Source organism: Accipiter gentilis, chromosome 4, assembly GCF_929443795.1.
Source record: "Accipiter gentilis chromosome 4, bAccGen1.1, whole genome shotgun sequence".
Classification (NCBI taxonomy): Eukaryota; Metazoa; Chordata; class Aves; order Accipitriformes; family Accipitridae; genus Astur; species Astur gentilis.
Window position 1 is genome coordinate 40,926,242 of NC_064883.1, and position 20,146 is coordinate 40,946,387.

The 20,146-nt window shown below is 41.9% G+C and overlaps 1 protein-coding gene across 2 annotated transcripts in view; it reads left to right on the forward strand.

Annotated features, from left to right (window-relative positions):
• XYLB (xylulokinase) overlaps positions 1 to 19,340 on the forward strand; it is an 87,604-nt gene extending 68,264 nt beyond the window's left edge. For both annotated transcript variants that reach the window (XM_049798508.1, XM_049798507.1), the window contains exons 16-19: positions 3,168 to 3,226; positions 7,048 to 7,135; positions 9,978 to 10,072; positions 19,056 to 19,340. In XM_049798508.1, the coding sequence (XP_049654465.1) occupies positions 3,168 to 3,226; positions 7,048 to 7,135; positions 9,978 to 10,072; positions 19,056 to 19,139 (326 nt within the window). In that variant the 3' untranslated portion in view covers positions 19,140 to 19,340. The remainder of the gene's footprint in view (positions 1 to 3,167; positions 3,227 to 7,047; positions 7,136 to 9,977; positions 10,073 to 19,055) is intronic.
• Positions 19,341 to 20,146: the final 806 nt, after the last annotated feature.

Below are 20,146 nucleotides of genomic sequence, written 5' to 3' on the forward strand. Positions count from 1 at the left end.
TGGACCAGTCGCACCAGTACAGCGGACCAGATTCTGTTGTCAGACAGCGATGGTTAGAGTTCACTAGGCTGTTACCTACAGGGATATGTTTTGGTGAAGCGAGCCATCTGTCATGGTTTAACCCCAGCCGGCAACTCAGCCCCACACAGCCGCTCGCTCACTCCCCCCGTGGGATGGGGGAGAGGATTGGAAGGGTAAAAGTGAGAAAACTTGTGGGTTGAGATAAAGACAGTTTAATAGGGAAAGCAAAAGCTGCACACACAAGCAAAGCAAACCAAGGAATTCATTCCCCACTTCCCATGGGCAGGCAGGTGTTCGGCCATCTCCAGGACAGCCGGGCTCCATCACGCCGAACGGGGACTGGGGAAGACAAACACCATCACTCCCAATGTCCCCCCCTTCCTCCTTCTTCCCCCAGCTTTATATACTGAGCACGACGTCATATGGTCTGGGATAACCCTTGGGTCAATTGGGGTCAGCTCCCAGCTCCTTGTGCCCCCCCAGCCTGCTCTCTGGTGGGGTGGGCGGAGAAGCAGAAAAGCCCTTGACTCTAGGTAAGCACTGCTGAGCAGTAACTAAAACATCCCTGAATTATAAATGCTGGTTCCAGCATGAGTCCAAACCATAGCCCCATACCAGCTACTATGAAGAAAATTAACTCTGTCCCAGCCAAAACCAGCATACCATTTGAAGTGGAGGAGAATGAATGGTTTTGCCCTTCATGTAGCTTCAGCATAGGGTTTGGGGTTTTTTTTTACTGTGTATCTGTGTGTGTTCGTACTCACGAGCTGATCCAATTTAGAACTTGAGATGTCCAACCGACATAAGAAACTTCACAGTGTAAATTAAGTTAGTTTCTTTTATCAGGTAGGTTAGCTATATACCGAAATAATTCTTAATATTTTGCTATGAAAGAATTAGTCTGGATTAAGATGAGTGTGCAAATAATCAGGGTGCTAAACACTTCTAGACTTGAGGTCTGTTTGCCCTCTTGGTAGTTATCTAACTCAACTCCTAGTAGGGTAAATGCATTCTCATGAGTGGTTTGTATCGAATAGCTAGTGCACTGTAAATTCAGCCCTACTTTTCTTATGGTAACTTATTTATATAGAAGTATCCTGAATTACAGTTATGGCATAAATTGATAACGTCGCCAAAACGTGAATCTTCTGACCTAGCAAGGAGTAAGTCTTCTGTCCAGCCCTCAATTCCTAATGCAAACATGTTATCTGTTAGAGGGGCATTGGAGTCAGCGAGAAGGCACAAATCAGCCCTGCCTGACCTATCAGTTACTGTGCTAGTGAAAGCAGACAGCAATATACAGTGATGGAGCTCCGAAGCATTTGAAAAGTTGTGGAGCAGAAGCCCCAAGACACAGCTCCGTGCAGATGGAAGAGCAAGAAGCAGTTGAGCTAAGATATGTTTGTGGTTTTCACAGGGGTGGTTGCTGTTTGGCTTTACCACTTTTATATTGTCCACCGTTCTTTGCTGACAGCCTAGCAGTTTATTAAGCCCCTTTCCAGAGGCAGTGGGGAGCAAGCATGCCTTATTCTTTGGTTTTAGCTGCTGTGAAGTATAGCAAGCATGTTTGTTCCTCATTCTGTCTTGCTGGCTGTCTCTGAAATGTGGCGTTTTCATGTTGGATATGGTAGTTCTGCAAGAATTTATATTTGCAACAAAGTTTAGCAAGACAGAATTGTGACTACTAGGCAAATCATTTAGAGTTCAGTTTGGTTTCTAGGAACAGAGGCTTACTAGTTATTTTTCACTGGTTTCTGTGCTATTATGTTGTTGTGATAATCTTGGCAGGGATCTGTCACTCTGTGTTGGTATAATTGAAACTTGTTTTCCCTGAGGAATCACTCTGCTGTTTGTTTTATTTGTTTACTGACATTGACAGAGATCCTAATGGCTTTTAAAACCCAATTTGTGCATCACTGAATATCCTCCAAAGAGGAAAATAAAATTAAATTTATCAGTAAAATAGGGTCCCCCATGCAGTGCTTTGTCTGGGTCTTAGACTCCACCTGAGCACCTAGTTGTGGGTCTAGAGATGGCATGGTGAGCTGTATCTTCTCTTCATTTCTAATTCTGTCTTCGGGGCTTTTGTCATTAAGATACTTGCAAGGATAAATGACAGTAAGTTATTTAGGGCGTCAGTATAAGTTGGCCAACTTTGCCTTGTGAGAAATAAATTATCTTTAGCTTTTATTAATAAAAGGAGGTTAAGATAACAAAACAATAACCACAGAAGAATTCCCCTCTTGGGAGGGAATACATGATGGCATCACTTATTATTGTCATAAATCAGGGTAAGTAAATGTTTAGATTTTTAAAATATATGATATCAAAGTATTTATGCATTTATTTTGTTTTAAGCCTTCGAAGAATTTCAATGAGATCATTTGGACTACTCGTGTTCATAATGCCTTGCTGAATTGTGGTTATGGATAGAGGTATGGCTTGTTGCATGCCATGCTCCAGAGGAGCATGCACACAAATAAATGATGAGGCACAGGACAGACATCCAGGAATGTGAGATCGAAGGGTGGGTTTCTTTAAGGACTAAAGAATGCAGGATAATTATTTTAACACTTATTTTAAAGCTGTGGATTTGCATTTGATGAAGATTCAGATTTTTTTTATTTTATTTTATTAAAGTGACTTAGACCATCTCTAATTACCTTTTGACACACTTCCTTGCGATTCAAGCATATAGGGATTGCCCAGGTTTTAGTAAACTCTGACTGTGAACATCATGAGGAAATAAGTTTGGAAAAACCCTGCTGATTTTAAAGGTTATCTGTCAGTTTGTATATATACAGCTATGAGCCAAACCAATCTGACCTCAAACCAGAGCTGTAGTATAACAACACTCTGTCTTTCTTATTGTATATCCCTTTTGCAAATCTCCCTGACTTTCATAGCACTATAATAATAATAGATCTGCAATATTTATGTTGCCTCTTCTAAGAAAGTGTTCTAATGTGCCTTGGAAAGGTGGGTAATTAGTCTTATCTTTTTTTTTACAGAAGGGAAATTAGAGGTACAGAGAGAGAGCCCAGATCATCTGACTCCCACCTCCTTGTTCTCATTGCTTGGTTCAGTAGTGCAAATCTTCACAATATGCACTTTCAGTCTGATCTATATGTTGTATTGCATTGCAGTGCCCAGAACAAGGATTTTGGCTACTGGTGGCGCATCCCACAATAAAAAGATCTTACAGGTAAGTAGAAAATTAAATCCTTTGAACTGAACTTGCAGTTACATCTTCATTTTTCTTTTGATTTGCTGAATCAAAATCACTGCAGCTGCACAGGAAGGTGTGGATATGGGATTGTGAATCTGCTGCAGGTCTTTGGGGCTTTTCTTCAGGTTTAGTGTGGAAACAGCCCAATGCTAATTTTGTATTGAACTTTAAAGGGTTTTTTTACACTTGGCTAGTTTTATGAATGTGTATCTGAAGCACTGGTGATTTCGAGGTCTCATCACTTACATCAAATCAATCAGCAAAGAAATCAAGAAGAGACTTGATACAACACCTGAGATTTTTGTAGTTCTTGTCATTCAGATCAAAGTTGGACCATGGATTTAAACTGGAGGGGGGTTATGCTGGTGCTGAACACTCAAGAAAACCCCAACACAAACAAACAAAAACCCCCATACAAACCCCCAAACCCTGCCTTTGTTGTTCTGAGTATCTGTTTCTTATTATATATTGTGTCATATACTGGGGGGAGGCTATGCTTCTGTATAGTCTGTCCTCCCTCTTCCCACCTTCCTCTTCTGCTGCTGTTGCTGCGCATCCAGCCTGGTTAAGATCCTTCGTCCATCTTCTGGAGAAGAGAGTACTGTGTGCTCTCTGTTTCTGCCCATTGAGATTTGGCAAAGCCTTGCTCACAAACGGCGAGAGGCCTCTCACCTGGCTTTTTCTAGCACAGAACTAGACATCTGGATTGGGATTCATCTTGCCCGAATCCAGTTATCTGCGATGTGATGTCTGTGTACAATCTGTCAATCCTGTAATAGTCAGGGGAGATCCAGTCAGTTACAAAGCAAAGGAAACCGGATGGTGTTTTAACTTATCAAACGTGGATGTTTCCCTACGGGTTAGCCAGAGCTTTCTGTACTCCACTGACTGTCTTGACAAGCTTCCCTTTGACTAGAGGCTCCGGCACTGAGCCTGGAGGTAGACATTTACACCAAAAGGCACCTGTCTTAATCTTGGGCTAAGTCCTGGCACTGAAGTTAGTCAACGCAGGGTGAATTCTTTTCTGGAGATGCCAATCCCTTTCCATCAGCTAGAGAGGATTTAGAGGCCAGCCTCAGCTACGCACCATACTCTTTGACAATCGCAATCATGAAAGGAAGGTTGTCTGCTCTGCAAAACATGAGCTGGAATAAACGGAGGTTGGAGAGCAAAGAGCAAAAAGCTCTGTCTCCTAAGGCATCTACAATACATGTTTGTATAACCATTGGTTGTACAGCTGATTGGGACACAACAAATTTGGCATGTTTTGCCTGTAGATGTCACTTCTCTTCATATGCTTTGGTTATTTTGCTTAGGAACTTGACATTGGAAAATTAACTGATGGGTTAATTGCTTAAAACATTGGTCCTTACTGGAGTACTTCTACTAAGAATACGTCAGGAAAGAGATTGGATTAATAAATGAGTTTGTTTTTAAAGCTGTATTTCCAATTTAGGTGCCCGAAGGATTTCCTTGCTGTGGAATGAAGGCAGAGAACTGAATGTTCTTATAACATGTAATTCTGCAACATACACAGCTGAAAAATTGTGGGGATGGGAGAGTGGTGGCTGTGGTGCTTGCTCTTCATGTATAACAACAGAACTGTTTTTAAAACTCGTTAGAAGTGTCTTAAAATAATATGATCAATACAGTGTCATCTACTTAATTCAATCGCTGGTTAATTGGATCCTCCTTTTTAATTTAATCAAAACCTCAGAAACCATATCAGTTCCATGAAGAATAACGGCTTCCACCCTTATCATGGTCAATTTTGGATAATTTGTTCCAGGGCTACAAAAGACTATCATTTAATTAATCAACATTCAGTAACTCCTATATTTTGCACTGCAAAGGAGGCAAGTTAGGAAAATCTGTTAAAAAAATATAGTAGGGCAGCTTTCTCCACAGTTCTGGGAAGCTTTTTATAACATACGTGGTGCTTGATTAATGACCACATGAAACACAGTGAAATATTTTTAACAGTAAAACCTCTAACAGTTTCTTTTAAAATTATTCATGAGAGAGACCACAGTTTCGAATGACTTACTAAATATATGAACTTTGAATAATTTTAATTTTATAATCATGTGGCACAAAAGGTAGTTATTATTTGTAGTATTACAGCATTATATAAGGCTCTGCAGAGATGAAAAAAAACCAACAGACCTCTGTTGTCCAAAGGAATGTACAATTCAAGCTTAAGACAAGAAATACCTGTTACAGATGAGATGAAGAAGCAGATGGGGAATGTGCTGAAACAATACGGTATTATTGGCTGGCAGGATGGGCAGTGGAACCAACACTCTGTGACCTTATCATTTCCAGAGGGCTTTTTAATAGATACCATGATTAATTTTCCATTTGTCCTCTAGCATTGAAGCTCGTGTATTGCTCAATGCTTGCTTGCAAGCGAAGTTAGGCAATACTGACTTGGCAATCTTACCAGAAGAGTGTGTTTTAAGTGTATAACCTCAGGCTTTCATTGGATTCTAGTTAGCAACCAGGCACTTTTGTTTAAAATTACGAAAACTGGTGATTTTCAAAGGTTTTGATTTGCAGATTCCCCACAAACTTTTGGAGAAAGAGGCAAAATCCTTTAGAAATGTCATATTTTTTTTTTTCTATAGCATATATGGATTGAATTGCTTAGTCATCTTTTTTGAAGCCCTGGGGCCCATCATCAGTAGGGCTGTAAATTACTGGATTGGGGTTGCAGATCATTAGTCCAAATGATTTGGATTCCTAGACACTCTGGCCTTATTTTAGACTCAGTTGTATGGATGTAAATCGGATGATACACTGTTCCCTTTGGCGAAAGTAATAAAAGCAGCACAAGTTAAATCTGAGTTGTTACTTGCTTCTTGCGTTGCTCAGCCTGAGGGGCTCCTGCAATTCTAGAGGTGACGGAAACCAAAATGGAAAGGGTTTGTTGACAACGTTTTTGGAAAAGAGTTATTGAACCTCCTGTGTGCCTATCCAAACGTGTCTTCATTTTTTCCCTTCTGTATCTGTTTTCCTGAACCTAGGCTGTGGGGAAGAGCATGTGAGCTCAGTGAATGTGAGATGCCTAGTGTTGATTTCGATGTGGAGTGATGTGTGGTTGAATAACTTTAATAACTGTTGGATACCATAACAAATTCTTTGCCTGTAAAATTTTCGGTGTATTGCTCAAGCCAAGTTGCGAAGTGTCTTGTTGTATCTTGATAGCTGAGGATCCCCTGAATACAGGAAAATTCCTGGTAAATGTAGAGACTGTGTAACCAGCTCCTCTGTCATTCTTCCTGGTAGCCCTAATAGGATGGGAATGGTGGAGGTGAAGAAGACAGGCTTAGCATATTGCCAGAGCTTTTATTCTATCAAAGTTGAGAACTAAGGAGCCATGACTGGTTTCTTTCTCCTTCCTTCCCACTTGGCTGAGCCATAAACATGATGGAAGAAAACAGGCACCAGTTGTGGGTTCCTGAGCAGATCTCCTTGCCCTGGTGTAAGCCTTTGGCATGGGCTGATTGTGTAGGCTTATGGGGAGACGATGCTTCAACCCAGACTCCTCTGAACTTGTAATAAGGAGATCTGAGAAGAAATGGGACTTTGTTTCCTGGCTGCAGTTACATCTCTAGCTCAGATTTACCAATACCCTGTTGTGTGCCAAGTTCAGAACTCATTGTTGCCTGCAGTGCTTCTTTCCAAATGCTCGGCTGGGCTGTATGGCAGCTATTTGTTTTCCTAAGCAGTGGTAGGGGATTGCTTATCACTTGTCTTTCATGGACATGTGTAACCGATGCTTTGATACTCCTCAGGTCCTGTCTGATGTGTTCAACGCACCAGTGTACACTATCGATACCGCCAACTCTGCTTGTTTAGGAAGTGCTTACAGAGCAATTCACGGTAAGACTGTAAGGAGATACTTCTGAGTGGTCTGGGCATTTATTTCAGTTGGTTAATACTTGGAATTAACATTACTGAAAATGAGGGGAGAATAAAGCTGTGTGGATCTGACTGGAAGGTCACTCAGGTCAAAGAGGGTTTTTTGCTCTTAGTACACTTGCCCAAGAATGTCAGGCCCAAGAATAACATTTACATTATAATTCAAGTCTGGTGGCTTCTTCTCAACCAAGGGATGGGGCCTGGAAACTGTTGATACTGTCACGGGAAGGTCCAGGACCTTAATGTGTCGAGTTGCTACCTCCATGTGCTGTTCTTGAAAGAATACACCCAACTGAAGGTGCTGGTATAGCTTGCTGCCCTGGTCTGTGGACCAGGCTGTAAACTGGATTGCTGAAATGGTCAAACTAAACAAAAGATCAATCCTAGCAAAGAAGATCAGAGAGAGCAGGGACAGCTGGACCAGTAATACTGTTGGCTAAGTAAATGTTATTAAAGCTGTATGTATCTTCTAGTTTTTAAATGTCTGGATGAAGGCTATGCAAGGTGTCCTGGGCTCCATGCTCGAGTATGCACTTTCTCTTGTAAAAGCATAAATCTTCGGATACTCTTAGGTTGACCAGTCATTTTGCTTGTTGTACTACATCACTCACTGTAATGCAACAGTCCGAGTCCAGGATTTAAAGTGTTAATTCACCTATATCTATTAATGCCTGCAGGTGTATGTTAAGCATGGTTGTCCTGGGTTTGGCTGGGATAGAATTAATTTTCTTTCTAGTAGCTAGTATAATGTTGTGTTTTAGATTTAGTGTGAGAATAATGTTGATAACACACTGATGTTTTCAGTTGTTGCTAATTGGTGTTTATACTAAGTCAAGGATTGTTCAGCTTCTCATGCCCAGTCAGCAAGAAGGCCGGAGGGGCACAAGAAGTTGGGGGGGAACACAGCCAGGGCAGCTGACCCAAACTGGCCAAAGGAATATTCCACACCATGTGATGTCATGTCCAGTGTATAAACTGGGGGGGTTGGCCGGGAGGGGTGGATTGCTGCCTGGGGGCTGGCTGAGCATCGGTCAGTGGGTAGTGAGCAATTGCATTGTGCATCACTTGTCTTTCTTGGGTTATATTTCACTCTTTTTTTTGTTATCTTTTATTATTATTATTATTATTAATTATTAAACTGTTCTTGTCTCAACCCATGAGTTTTATTTGTTTTCAATTCTCCTTCCCATCCCACTGGGGTGGAGGGGAGAAGTGAGTGAGCGGCTGCGTGGTGCTTAGTTGCTGGCTGGGGTTAAACCACTAGAGTGGGCCATCAGCCATTTAAGAGTTGAATCCCAGGCAGGAAATTTTATTCACATATTTTAAAACAGTTTCTAATATCTTACAAATCAAGGAATGTGTATCAAATTCCGAAGTCCTTATTTAGGCCAACTTTTGTTAGCCTCAGTGTTTCTGATTAGAAGCTTTAGGATTTGGACCTTAAGACATGGATAGCTTCTGTACAAGTTGATGTAAGATCATGGGACTGCAGCAAGCATGGAAAAGATAACATCAGCCATCAGAAGAAATCAGCCACGTTTTAATTTTAGAAGCCAATTCTGCTGTCACATTATAGCATCTGAAGATTACATGCTCTCCTGCATTTGAAAACAGCACAGAAAACTGTACAGCCAAAACTTGAGTCTATGTGTTTAATGCACACGGTGTGCTTTCCTCTTTATTTCCAGAAAAGACACAAGGGTTCTGTTAGGCAAAGTACGCTTTTGCAGGACAGTGGAAACAGTACTGTTAGATTATCAGTATGTTTGAAGCCGCAATGGGTGGCTTTTTCCACCTTGGGGGCCAAGTTTCCAAACTGTTTTTCTCTGTACTCAAACTTTGCCTGCTGCTTCAGAAGCTGGCAGAAGCTTCCCAGCACCTAATGCTGCAGGCAAATTCCTTGTCTGTGAATGCATGTGAAATGTGGAGCCGTCGTTAAAGTTTGTGCAGATATTTTGTATGTATGGAAGATGTGTATTCCCTCTGCCAGTTTGGCATATGAAATCTTGAGGCTTGGTTGACAGAGCGTTTGAGTGAAGATTTCAAATGCCGTGCTGATGGAGGGACTCCTTAGCTCAGGTACTCTGCCAGCCAAGCCCTAGGGGCTTGCTGTGTCTGTTTCTGAGTGGCATTTTTGATTGATGCTTTCAGCTGACTTACTCTTGGCCAGGCCAAGGAATTGAGTAAAAGTGAAGACTTGCTAATATAAGTGAAATATTGATGGCAGGGGCTCCTTAATAATATTACAAAGTACAATATTACATCTGCAAGTACGGTTTTCTACAGTTAGCCTGGGGTTCTTAGCAGGTGTACAAGGAGCTGCTGAAATGCTGCGATTCACTTGCAAAGCAAAATGCTGTAGTAGCAGAACTCCCCTGTTATTCTGGTTCCTTTTATATAAATATATTTAATAATTTGTAGCATATTTTCTTGACAGTGTTTTCACTTCTCTTCCTTTTTTTGTTTAGTCACATTTTGTCCTTGAATCCCTTGCTTCCACATATTTTCACTGCTGTTTACTGTATTGTTGTAACCATAAATAATTATTGATATCGTTGAGTAGCATTTCTGCTGCTTACCTATTCTCCAGGGTATGAATCGAGTGATTGGCAAAACCTCAATCACAGAGTCTCCACTTCCCGGGCTAGCGCATAGGAATGTAAGATCTTCTGCCATTTATCCTTCAATCCTGAATGCTGACCTGACCAGGGAAGATCAATATAATGTATTAATTTGCTAGGTAGTCAAGGCACATCCCTCATTGTGCTTTTTGCATTGATCAGAATTGTGATTCTCATTGCAGGGCTTGTAGCTGAGATGAATGTGTCCTTGGCTGATGTTGTGAAATTAGCACCGGAGCCTAGATTGGCTGTTACACCAACCACTGGGGCTGAGGAGGTGAGCAAACTTGGGAATACCATTTTTCTTTTCATTTCCTGTCTACTTCAAAATGTAGTCGTTTACTAATTTTTCTAGTAAAATAGATTAATCTAAGAAACATTTGGTTACACAATTCTTACTCCTTGTTGTAAAGATAGATGTGATTTGGGGAGATCTTTAGTGTTGTAATGATGCAATAATCTGGTCTCTCCATCCAGGACTGCGAGAGTGATTTTTCCTAACTGGATGTGATCAGAGAGCAAGATCTGCTCCTTAAGGGACAGAAAAAGTTATAAAATAGGTTGAATTTGGATACAGGTCAGTCAAGTTGCAACTGATAATATTGACAAAATGGTCTTGACTTGTTTGCAGCAAGCAGCATGGGAAAAGGCGTGGTGATGGTGCTTTCTGGCCTCTTGGAAAACATCCCCCAGAATCCTTCCTGTCTGATCTTAAACAGAGGTCAGCAATCGTGTATCTTCACTTGTAGCTCCTAGCTGGACAGCCTGCCAGCTGGGAGGATTCAGTAGGCACAGGTCTTCGGTACCATGCCCATCCTGGGAAATTCAGCGCATCTGAAGGTGAAGCTTGTGCTTTATGGGGCCGCACAGATAAAGCAAAAGAAATAGTCAAAGTTGCTAACTGTGTGATTCCAGCCCCTGTAAAACCAAGGAAGGAATCGCTGTCTTAGGCCATCCAGTGTAACCCTGCACCTCTTCCTATCAGGTGCCAAAGGCCTTACCTTACAACAGCTTTTTGAAATATAATGTCTAGTAATAAACAAACAATACAATATCGCAAGATTCCTAGAGAACACAAGTTTAAATAACCAAAGGTGAAGCTAACTCTGTCTTCAGCTGTGCAGAAGCTACTTTTACATCAATGCAGGTTTACACTCTCCATTTATGAGATTTGGATGTGCCCTAACTACAGGCAACAAGGTTTTAAAGCTTTTATTTAAACCGGGAAATTAATGATCTGCCAAAACTACTAACTCCCAGCTACATGTGTAGTGGAGCACTAGATATCATCATGAGTAATAATAGAAATGATCATGCTGCATTGTGCCTGCCAGCGTATTATTTAATTATTAACTGAGATGGAGGAGCTCAGTAATCGAACAGAAGTCCCCTTCAGAAATATTAAGACATTGAATAATTTAAACTTGATTGATCTGATCTCATTTACTCAACCTTCCCCCCTCATTTTAAAAGATAAAATAATTAACAGCAATGGCCTGTGTCGTGCGTGTTGCAGCTGAAGCCTTCTGCAGGGAATACGCTTCAGGAGCAGATCCCCGGTGTCTGATTCAACCTCACGTTGCTGCCCTGCTCCCCCCAAAAATGCTGTCTGCTGAAAAGCTGCCAGGCTGGCTTGCGTGGAGGTGCAGCGTGCTCAGAGACCTGCTTTTGACCCCCTGGTGCTGCTTCAGCTAGAAAACTCAAGGGCAGGGAATACAGCTGTCACTCACGGGGGCCTTGCAAGAGCAGCAAGCACCTTGTACCCCTGCAGGGGCCAAGCTAACCTAACTGGAAAGATCGGTGGGGAATTCATTTACCTCTTTCTATTTTACTGTCTGCATAAAATGGCCTGGAAGCTAAAAGAGTTAATTATCTCCCTCTCGATACTTTTCTTCTCCTTTTCCACTTGGTTAGACCTGGCTCTCATAGCACATCTTTTTATTGGTTTTAAATGATGTACAGCAGTGAATTATTGCCCCAGTAGATAGGAGTGAATGATAGAGAAGGCAGTGGCCAAACAGCATGTGAAGGAATAACTGTTCCTGCACTTTAGCTTAGCTTGCCAGCTTCATTCCATTAAAAGCAGCTTCTTGCAATCACATATTCCACACCATTTTTTTTTCTTCCTGTCTTATAATTTTGCAGTTGATGGTGGATTCCCTGGCTAGTTTCATGGCTGTGAAACCGCAGAAAGCCAGAAGGCCTGTCAGTAATACAGCGTGTTAGCATGAACAGTGCAGTAAAAATTCATAATGTGATGAGTCAGTTTGATTCTGTTTTTTACAGAGCTGCATCTCCCTGTCCATCCAATTTCATTCTGTTGAGATTAGAGCCTTTCACTTAAATGACAGTTCTTTTTATAAACTTCAAAGTCATCCCGAGGTTAAGTTCTGTCTTACTGAGGAGCTCTTCTGAAAGAGTCTGGCTAACCAATGTGAAATTCCCAGGACCACTTACCTACATTTTTTGGACGGCTACAGCTAAATCTTGGCAGGGTGGAGAAAAAACAGGTCATAACGCAGCAATCTGCTCTGGTTTCATCCTTTCTTCCTGGTGCAGGTCAGAGACAACATGTGTTAGATCATTGGAGAGAGGAAAACCTCCTATTGACAGAGGTCAAACGCGACAGTTTGATGTAGCTTCCTCTTCATTGCCAAGGCTTATGCACGCAGTAGGGGTTTCCAGGAACCAAAAATGCAAAAAGCGTTTCTTTGATTGCTGAGGGATTGTTTGTGGCAATGAATGTGATCTCAAAAAGGAAGGGCAGGGCACACGAAACAGCTCTTCTGGTTCAGGTAAACTGATAGGCAGGTAAAATAGAATAAAGTCACGGAAAGGGGAACACAGACCTTGTGATGGGTGATGAGTTGGTAGTTAGTGGAAACTGAAGTCCCGTAAGTTCCAACTTGTCTGGCAAAAATGTGACTTTATCCTGTAGCAGACCGTCCTGCCTTGAAGAGACCATTTCAAAGAGGATAAATCCCTCTGTGGCTATGACCTTAAGTCTCTTAGCTGAACCTGATTTCACAGTATATTTGTAGGGTGTGGGGGCTCACTTGAGCTTGTTTCTAATTCTGTCGATACCCAAACACAACACCAAATGGGTCATAAAGTATTCTGGTGGTAACCACTGTGGTGATAGTCTTTGGTCACTTACTCAACCAGGCTAGCTGAAGTCAGTCACCTGTGGGTTAACCTGATGAATCCTTCTTCCTGTTTTCAGAATAGCAAAAATTAAAGAGTCATCTCACCTCTTTGGAGCCTCCTCTCCCTCCCCGAAGAGAAAGATTAATCAGAACCACTATGCATGACAGAAATAACCAGGAGATTCTAGAGCAATAAATATATGTTAACAGAAAGAATCTATTATTCCAGCATCAGAATTCAGATCTATTTTAGTAATCTGTTAAAACACAGATGGCTGGCTAGTTGTTTAATTAAGCAAAAAAGCATGAGAGAGAACATGATTATCTGGAGTTGATCACTTGTGTTTATACAAGCCGGATGCCTATGACGTAGTGTCAGATTTATTGTAATGCTGTCCTGTAGGGTTTTGTAGTGAGAAGGCATAGTGCAGTTTGCTACCTCTGGATGTGTAATTTTTTATTGCATTATTGACTCTACTGAGATGTATTAATCCTGCAAAAAATTCAAGAAGGGAAAATGTAGACCTAACAGGTTTTCTTGACTTTGGTGAATTGCCTTGTAAGTAGGTGGATTTATAGAAGTGACCCTATTACCAAGGAAGTTTATAATGACCTGTTTATTGATTTAAAATAATGATATTTTTGTTGAGTTAGATTTTGAAAGGGGGAGGTTGTTTTCTAGAATTGGTTTAGGTTGGTAATTTAGTGCAAAGTAGGTAATAATAATACAACCACAAAAATATAATAGGTATTGATGGGAGTTTGATTAAGGTGATTTGTGTAGCCAATAATTTTTTTTAACCTATTAAACTGATTAAGATAAGCTTGCAGAATGAATATCTGAAGTAAATAAAGTAACTGTTTGACGTGTGGTTCCTTAGAGGAGTCTTCAGAGTATTTCAGGACAGTGTCATATTCTTTCTGCTTTATGAGTATTCTTTCTGCGCTAAGAAAGGCGAACAACTGCTACGAATTAAAAATAAAACATCTGTAACTCTTGATTTCTTAAGCAAATCTCTTTGAATAATTTGAGTTTGGTTTAAAAAAAAAAAAAGAACCTATCAAAAGTAGCAAGTGTTTGTGAGAGACTGATTAATTTTAACCTATTCAGGGTAGATTAAATGTACTTAGGTAAATTAAAATTAGATAATCATCAGCATCATCTTTGTAATTGGTAAAATTGTGAATTGCTCCAATCACTGGCTAACATAGCATTGCAGGAGATAGAAGGATCCATGTGGATTGTCACTTGTAGTAATAATTTGTAGCTGGTTTTGCTTTTAGTGGGCAGCAGGGACAATGTAAACACTAAAAGCCCTGTTGACTTCATAGGCTGGTACTATGGTGAGATACAGTATGAGGATGACATATTTGATTTGGACTAAAGAGCAAGGTAACATTTATTTGAATGCATGTTTCAGGGAGGGCAGGTTAAGTTATTCTCTGTTATAATGCAATATTTATCATTAGCATTTTCTTAGTTATTTGTGGGACGGTTGGAGCGTGGCCAAATTGTCCCAGGAGAGAAGTTTAGGGTTTGTAAATGAAGCCGTCAGAGTACTGCTGATGTTGTAGAGTAAGCTATAGAGATAAGCAGGAGAAAAGGCCATAATATAGCAAGGACAATTAAATTATGGTCAATAATAAGGTTCATGTTGTGATACATGTAATTACTTTTGTTAAATATCATGGTTTGATATATTAGGTTTGAGGCTATGACAGAGAGGGAATTTATGTTCTTGAGTTTTTATGCATCATTGAGAGTTCTTTATTCCCTTTGGACCTCAATTATAAAAATAAATCTATATAATTGCCTCAGGAAAAAGGCTTCTGGAATCGCTTAGGAGGAGTTGCCTGAGGTTCTGCGGAGGCAGTTCGGTCGCAGCAGATGTGGAGAAGCATCTTTCACAGACACAACTGTGTGCGTGCTCACGCCATGGTCTCGGTCAGTGCAGTTTGGCTTTTCTTCTCTGTACTTCATGGGAGCTGCGCTGCTTTGGCCCCAAACTTCAGCTGGTGTCAAGCTGGCATGTAAAATACTGTTTATGAAAAGTCTGTAGTACTGCTGCGCTTATCAGCAGTGATGTACTGGTGGTATTACAGCCAAATTCCCTGAGGAAGAGGAATTTAAGACTTTGGCTTCACCCTCTGAACTGCGCTGCTTATTACCCCAAATGAACAGGAACAGAGTACAAGGAATATTCTTAATTTTTTGTTTGCATTTTTTTCAGATGGTCCATAATGCAACATTCATTTACGCTAATGGCTGAGAAGCTTATTGAAAATGCCTGAATTTTCTCAATTAGCAAGCTAAGTGCTTAACGCCAATAAACAGGAAAAGAAACTATATCAGTAAATGCGGTTATTCATTTATTTTGACACATTTTAATTTAGAGTGATGTATTAACAATAATACTTCCCAGCCTTCTAGTAAATGCACTGTTGTGTATTTTGTAAAAATACTGCTGGGTAAGGAGCCTGCTTTCTCAGTGCCTAAGCTCACTTACCAATGCAGCGCTGTTGTGCTGAATCTTTGCTGAGGAGCACTTAGGGTTTATCAAATTTACAGACTAGCAAAGTAAGAAATAGTGAGGCTTGATTATAGATGCTTCAGTGAATAAAGGAGCTGTTTTTGTTTGACATACTGATACTCCCAGTATAGCCATAGTTGCCTGCTCAATATTTTGTTTACTCTGATGTGCATATTTAGCAGAAATGGGAGCAATAATATTCTTTGGGAAAATGAAAAGAATATGTATATGTACCTCACTGAGCCCCCAAGGCCCTGATGTAGTTAGTTAAAAATACCATGCTGAGTCATGTGGCGTTTCATAATAGTGGTACATTTTATATTCTAACCCCATATATCTGCATAAATCTCCATGGATCCGAGTATTGCTCTCCTGTGGAGAAGAGGGGTTGGGGTACGTACATGTTGAATGACTTGCCTGGGGTCACTGAAGAAGTCTGTTGCAAGAGGTAGGAGTGAGTAGGTTTCTCTGTTTTAATCAGTGAAAGACACTGTAAGCCTCAGTCACTGTGAGATGGGTTTAAAACTGTCCTGATAATGCTTTGGCTAGCGAACAGTGTCTCTTTCCATCTGCTGTAGATGCTCCTTCTCTTCTTCCCCTTCATACACTTAATCTGTTGTAGAAATGCACTTTAACTTCTGTAAAATCTGGTTGGTAAAAGGGAGGGGTTGATCAAAACAGGCTTCTTCTACAGAATTTGTCCACTGAGTCACTCTCACCTGCCATCGTGGAAGGTGGGAGTGGGAATGAAGAGTTTCACTGGTCAGGCTGAAACTATCATTCAGGAAGAGGGAAACACAGAAACTGGATATTTTGCTATCAATTGAAACAAAACCAAAAGACACCAATTCCTTATTTGCTAGATGAGAAAACTATGTGATTTTTTTTTTTTTCTTTTGTCTGAGAAAGTGTGACTGTTATGGACACCGTGGCTACCGCACAGCTGTACATAAAACTGCGCACGAACCTATAGCCTCGTAGTTTACACTTGAAACATTTTCCTCCCGAATTTTTCATGCATATACATATACAGCTGTTGGCTGTGGATCTTAAACTGGAAAAGGATAAAATGCATTTAAATGCTGGATCTCACTTATTGATGAGAGCAGTAATTCAGTTTGCTGGGTATGATTCATTATGACTCTGTAACCTCTCTGAACCTGGAGCCAGGAGCGAGACTGCCCTGATTATGAATAACATCAGTGCAGAGGGCTTGTAGGCTAGACTGGCGGCCCGTAGGATTCATTGCGGCAGGGATATGACCTTATGGCATCCTCTTAAGGACTGCTCGAGCCTATACCAGACCCCACACTGGCTCTTGGCAGTCCCTTCTTGTGCTTGAGCCAGCAAATGAGTGAAGCTGTCCTGGTATGGCTTGTCAAACTTCTGATTTTATTAGTTGGACAGTTAAAACCAGAAAGAGGAGATAAGGAAGAAGGTGTATCTCCCAGATCTAGATGAAGTACAGTTTTGGGTTGGAGCCAGCAGTAGGGCTAGGCTCTATTCAGGGTTTCTGCTATGTAACCTGGTCACATACAAGCAGCTCATCTTCTGCGATATGTCCTGTGATGAATTTGAAGCAAAGGGAGAAAAAACCACCGTAATGAATGAAACAAATCCCAGCATGGATCTTGCCCATATCCAAAAGCGTAGGGTGTGTTTGAATCTCGGGTTTTGAATACATTTGAGTCTTGATTCTTCTTTTTACAGTTGTAACAATTCTGGATCTCAAAATTCCTGGAGAATTCTAGCTAGGGAAATACTAAAAGCCTGGGATCAAGGAGTGAGGAACCTGGTCATGGAGCAGACTGTAGATGAGAAAAGTCGTGGCTGTGAAAGACGTGAAGGAGAGAAGCTGCTCAAATACTGTGGTGGGTTAACCCTGGCTGAACACCAGGTGCCCACCAAAGCCGTTCTATCACTCCCCCATCCTCAGCTGGATAGGGGAGAGAAAATATAACAAAAGGCTCGCGGGTCGAGATAAGGACAGGAGAGATCATTCACTATTACCGTCACGGGCAAAACAGACTCAATTTGCAAAACATACTCAATTTATTACAAATCAACCAGAGCAAGGTAATGAGAAGTAAAATGAAATCTCAGAACACCTTCCCACCACCCCTCCGTTCTTCCCGGGCACAACTACCCTCCCGGATTTCACCACCAAGCCCCCCCAGCGGCACAGGGGGACAGGGATGGGGTTTATGGTCATCACACGTTATTTTCTGCCGCTTCACCTCCTCAGGACGAGGGCTGATCACACTCTTCCCCTGCTCCAGCGTGGGGTCCCACCCACGGGAGACAGTCCTCCACGAACTCCTCCAACGTGGGCCATTCCCACGGGCTGCAGTTCTTCACGAACTGCTCCAGCGTGGGTCCATTCCATGGTGTGCAGTCCTTCAGGAGCACACTGCTCCAGCGCGGGTCCCCCACGGGGTCACAAGTCCTGCCAGAAAGCCTGCTCCGTGGGCTCCTCTCTCCACAGATCCGCAGGTCCTGCCAGGAGCCTGCTCCAGCGCGGGGTTCCCGCGGGGTCACAGCCTCCTTCGGGAACCCACCTGCTCCGGCGTGGGGTCCTCCACGGGCTACAGGTGGATATCTGCTCCACCGTGGACCTCCCTGGACTGCAGGGGGACAGCCTGCCTCACCAGGGTCTTCACCACGGGCTGCAGGGGAATCTTCGCTCCGGCGCCTGGAGCATCTCCTCCCCCTCCTTCTTCACTGACCTTGGTGTCCGCAGGCTTGTTTCTCTTACATGTTCTCACTCCTCACTCCGGCGGCAGTTTCTCTCCGTCCCAACTTTTTTTTCCTTCTTAAAAATGTTATCACAGAGGCGTTACCACTATCACTGATTGGCTCAGCCTTGGCCGGCGGCGGGTCCGTCTTAGAGCCGGCTAATATGGGCTCGCTCTCTCTCGAACACAGGGGAAGCTTCCAGCAGCTTCTTACAGAAGCCACCCCTGTACCCCCCCCCCCCCCCGCTACCAAAACCTTGCCAAACAAAACCAATACAAATACGTACAGGAATATGAGAGGGGTGGGAGAGGGAGTGTAAAGTGTATTTTAGAAGGCCCTGGTCAGCATATTGGCCAAGAAGGACCTTTCTGATGGTGGTGTTTGACTGTGCTAGAGGGCGGCGGTGTGCTTATTAGCAAGGCAGAGGAGGAGGGGACAGAGGCAGTGATCCATCCTGAGGTAGCGGAGGGAGGCAAGGACAGGAGTTCTGCCTGGGTGATTAGGACAGCTATTACTGAGGGGGCATGTCAGACTGGGAGAGGTGACTTTAGCCGAGCTGCTTCCTCTGGAAGTGATGACTTCTGCTTATAGCAAGAACACAGCCACAATAAGAACAACCTGTTCATGTCGTAAAATTAAGCTGTAAAGGAAACGGTAAAAAGGACTGCAACATTTGAAGAAGAAAGGTTCTGCGGCATTTTCTTGAGCAAATTGGCAAAAAAACCCCAAACCTTCAGGTACTTATGAAGATGCTGCATTTATCAGGTCTGAAGATGTTTTGTAACTGCAGTGTGTATAAAAATCTAATTTTTCAACCTAGACATACTTATTTCTTTTTCCTTTTTAGCTCTATCGTCCACTTCTGAAAAGATATGCTGCGCTTGAACAGAAGGTTATCTACAACCCAACCTCTTCTTGTCTTGCGAAATAGAAGCAAACAAAATTTATAAGTCGGCTGAAGAGTGGACTCCCAAGGAGAAGATCAGAAAAGATTTGCTCAGAATTTACTGGAGTTGCTTAAATCATTTTGTTCCTCTTTGTAGACAAATAATTTTTAAATGTCTGTGTTTGAGCGTGTTGGTGGAAAAAATTACACTGTGATTGAAAACCTGATTAAAAAAGCATCATATTGCTCTGTGTGTTTGTGACTTCAATTTTTCTTAGGTACTTTTCAGATTGTGCTTGCTGTTCTGGAATAGCTGGATGACAAAGTCAAGTCCCTTGTATATATGAATCACTCTACCCATCTCTATCAACTTTGATTCCATGTGTTTAGCATGCTGGCCTCTGCATACCCATCTAGCACAGTATCTTAATTCCACAACTTCTCCTGCTTAAATCTTTCGAGACTTATCTTTCTGTATATCTGTAACTTGTCGATGTTTATATCTTTGCCTACATGAAACCCAACAGAAAGCATAAGCACACTGACTTAATCCCATCTTTCTTTAATATGTGGAGATTTGTGGTGTGAAGGCTGATTAAGGTCTTTAAAGACTCCCTTGGATCCTCCAAGAAGGGGAATTCTTGTTACATGACACTATGGAAAGTCTGTTGTGTGATAAAACATGACATGGTTGGATTTTATAAATTGTGGAAAGCACAGAGGCCTTATGTGATACAGACACCATTGCACAATGTTTTACGTGACATCAGTTTTGTAAAAATGAAAATGAGTTTTACACGTTTCCTTTCTGTTTCAAAAAGCAGTCAGTTCATCTGCACACCGGTTTGGGGTTATTCTGTTTCCCTTTCTTCCTTCAGGCATCGTGGCTATGAAATTCTTTGTGTCATGCTGAGTGCGACTGCAGAAGTACGGCTCTGCTCCCAACAGGGCATGAAGGTCACTGTTTTTTTTCTACCACTGATATCCCATTTCTTTCTGGGGGATCTCGAGCAGGACTGGTGACTGTCTTGTTCTGTTGCTACTCTTTCACT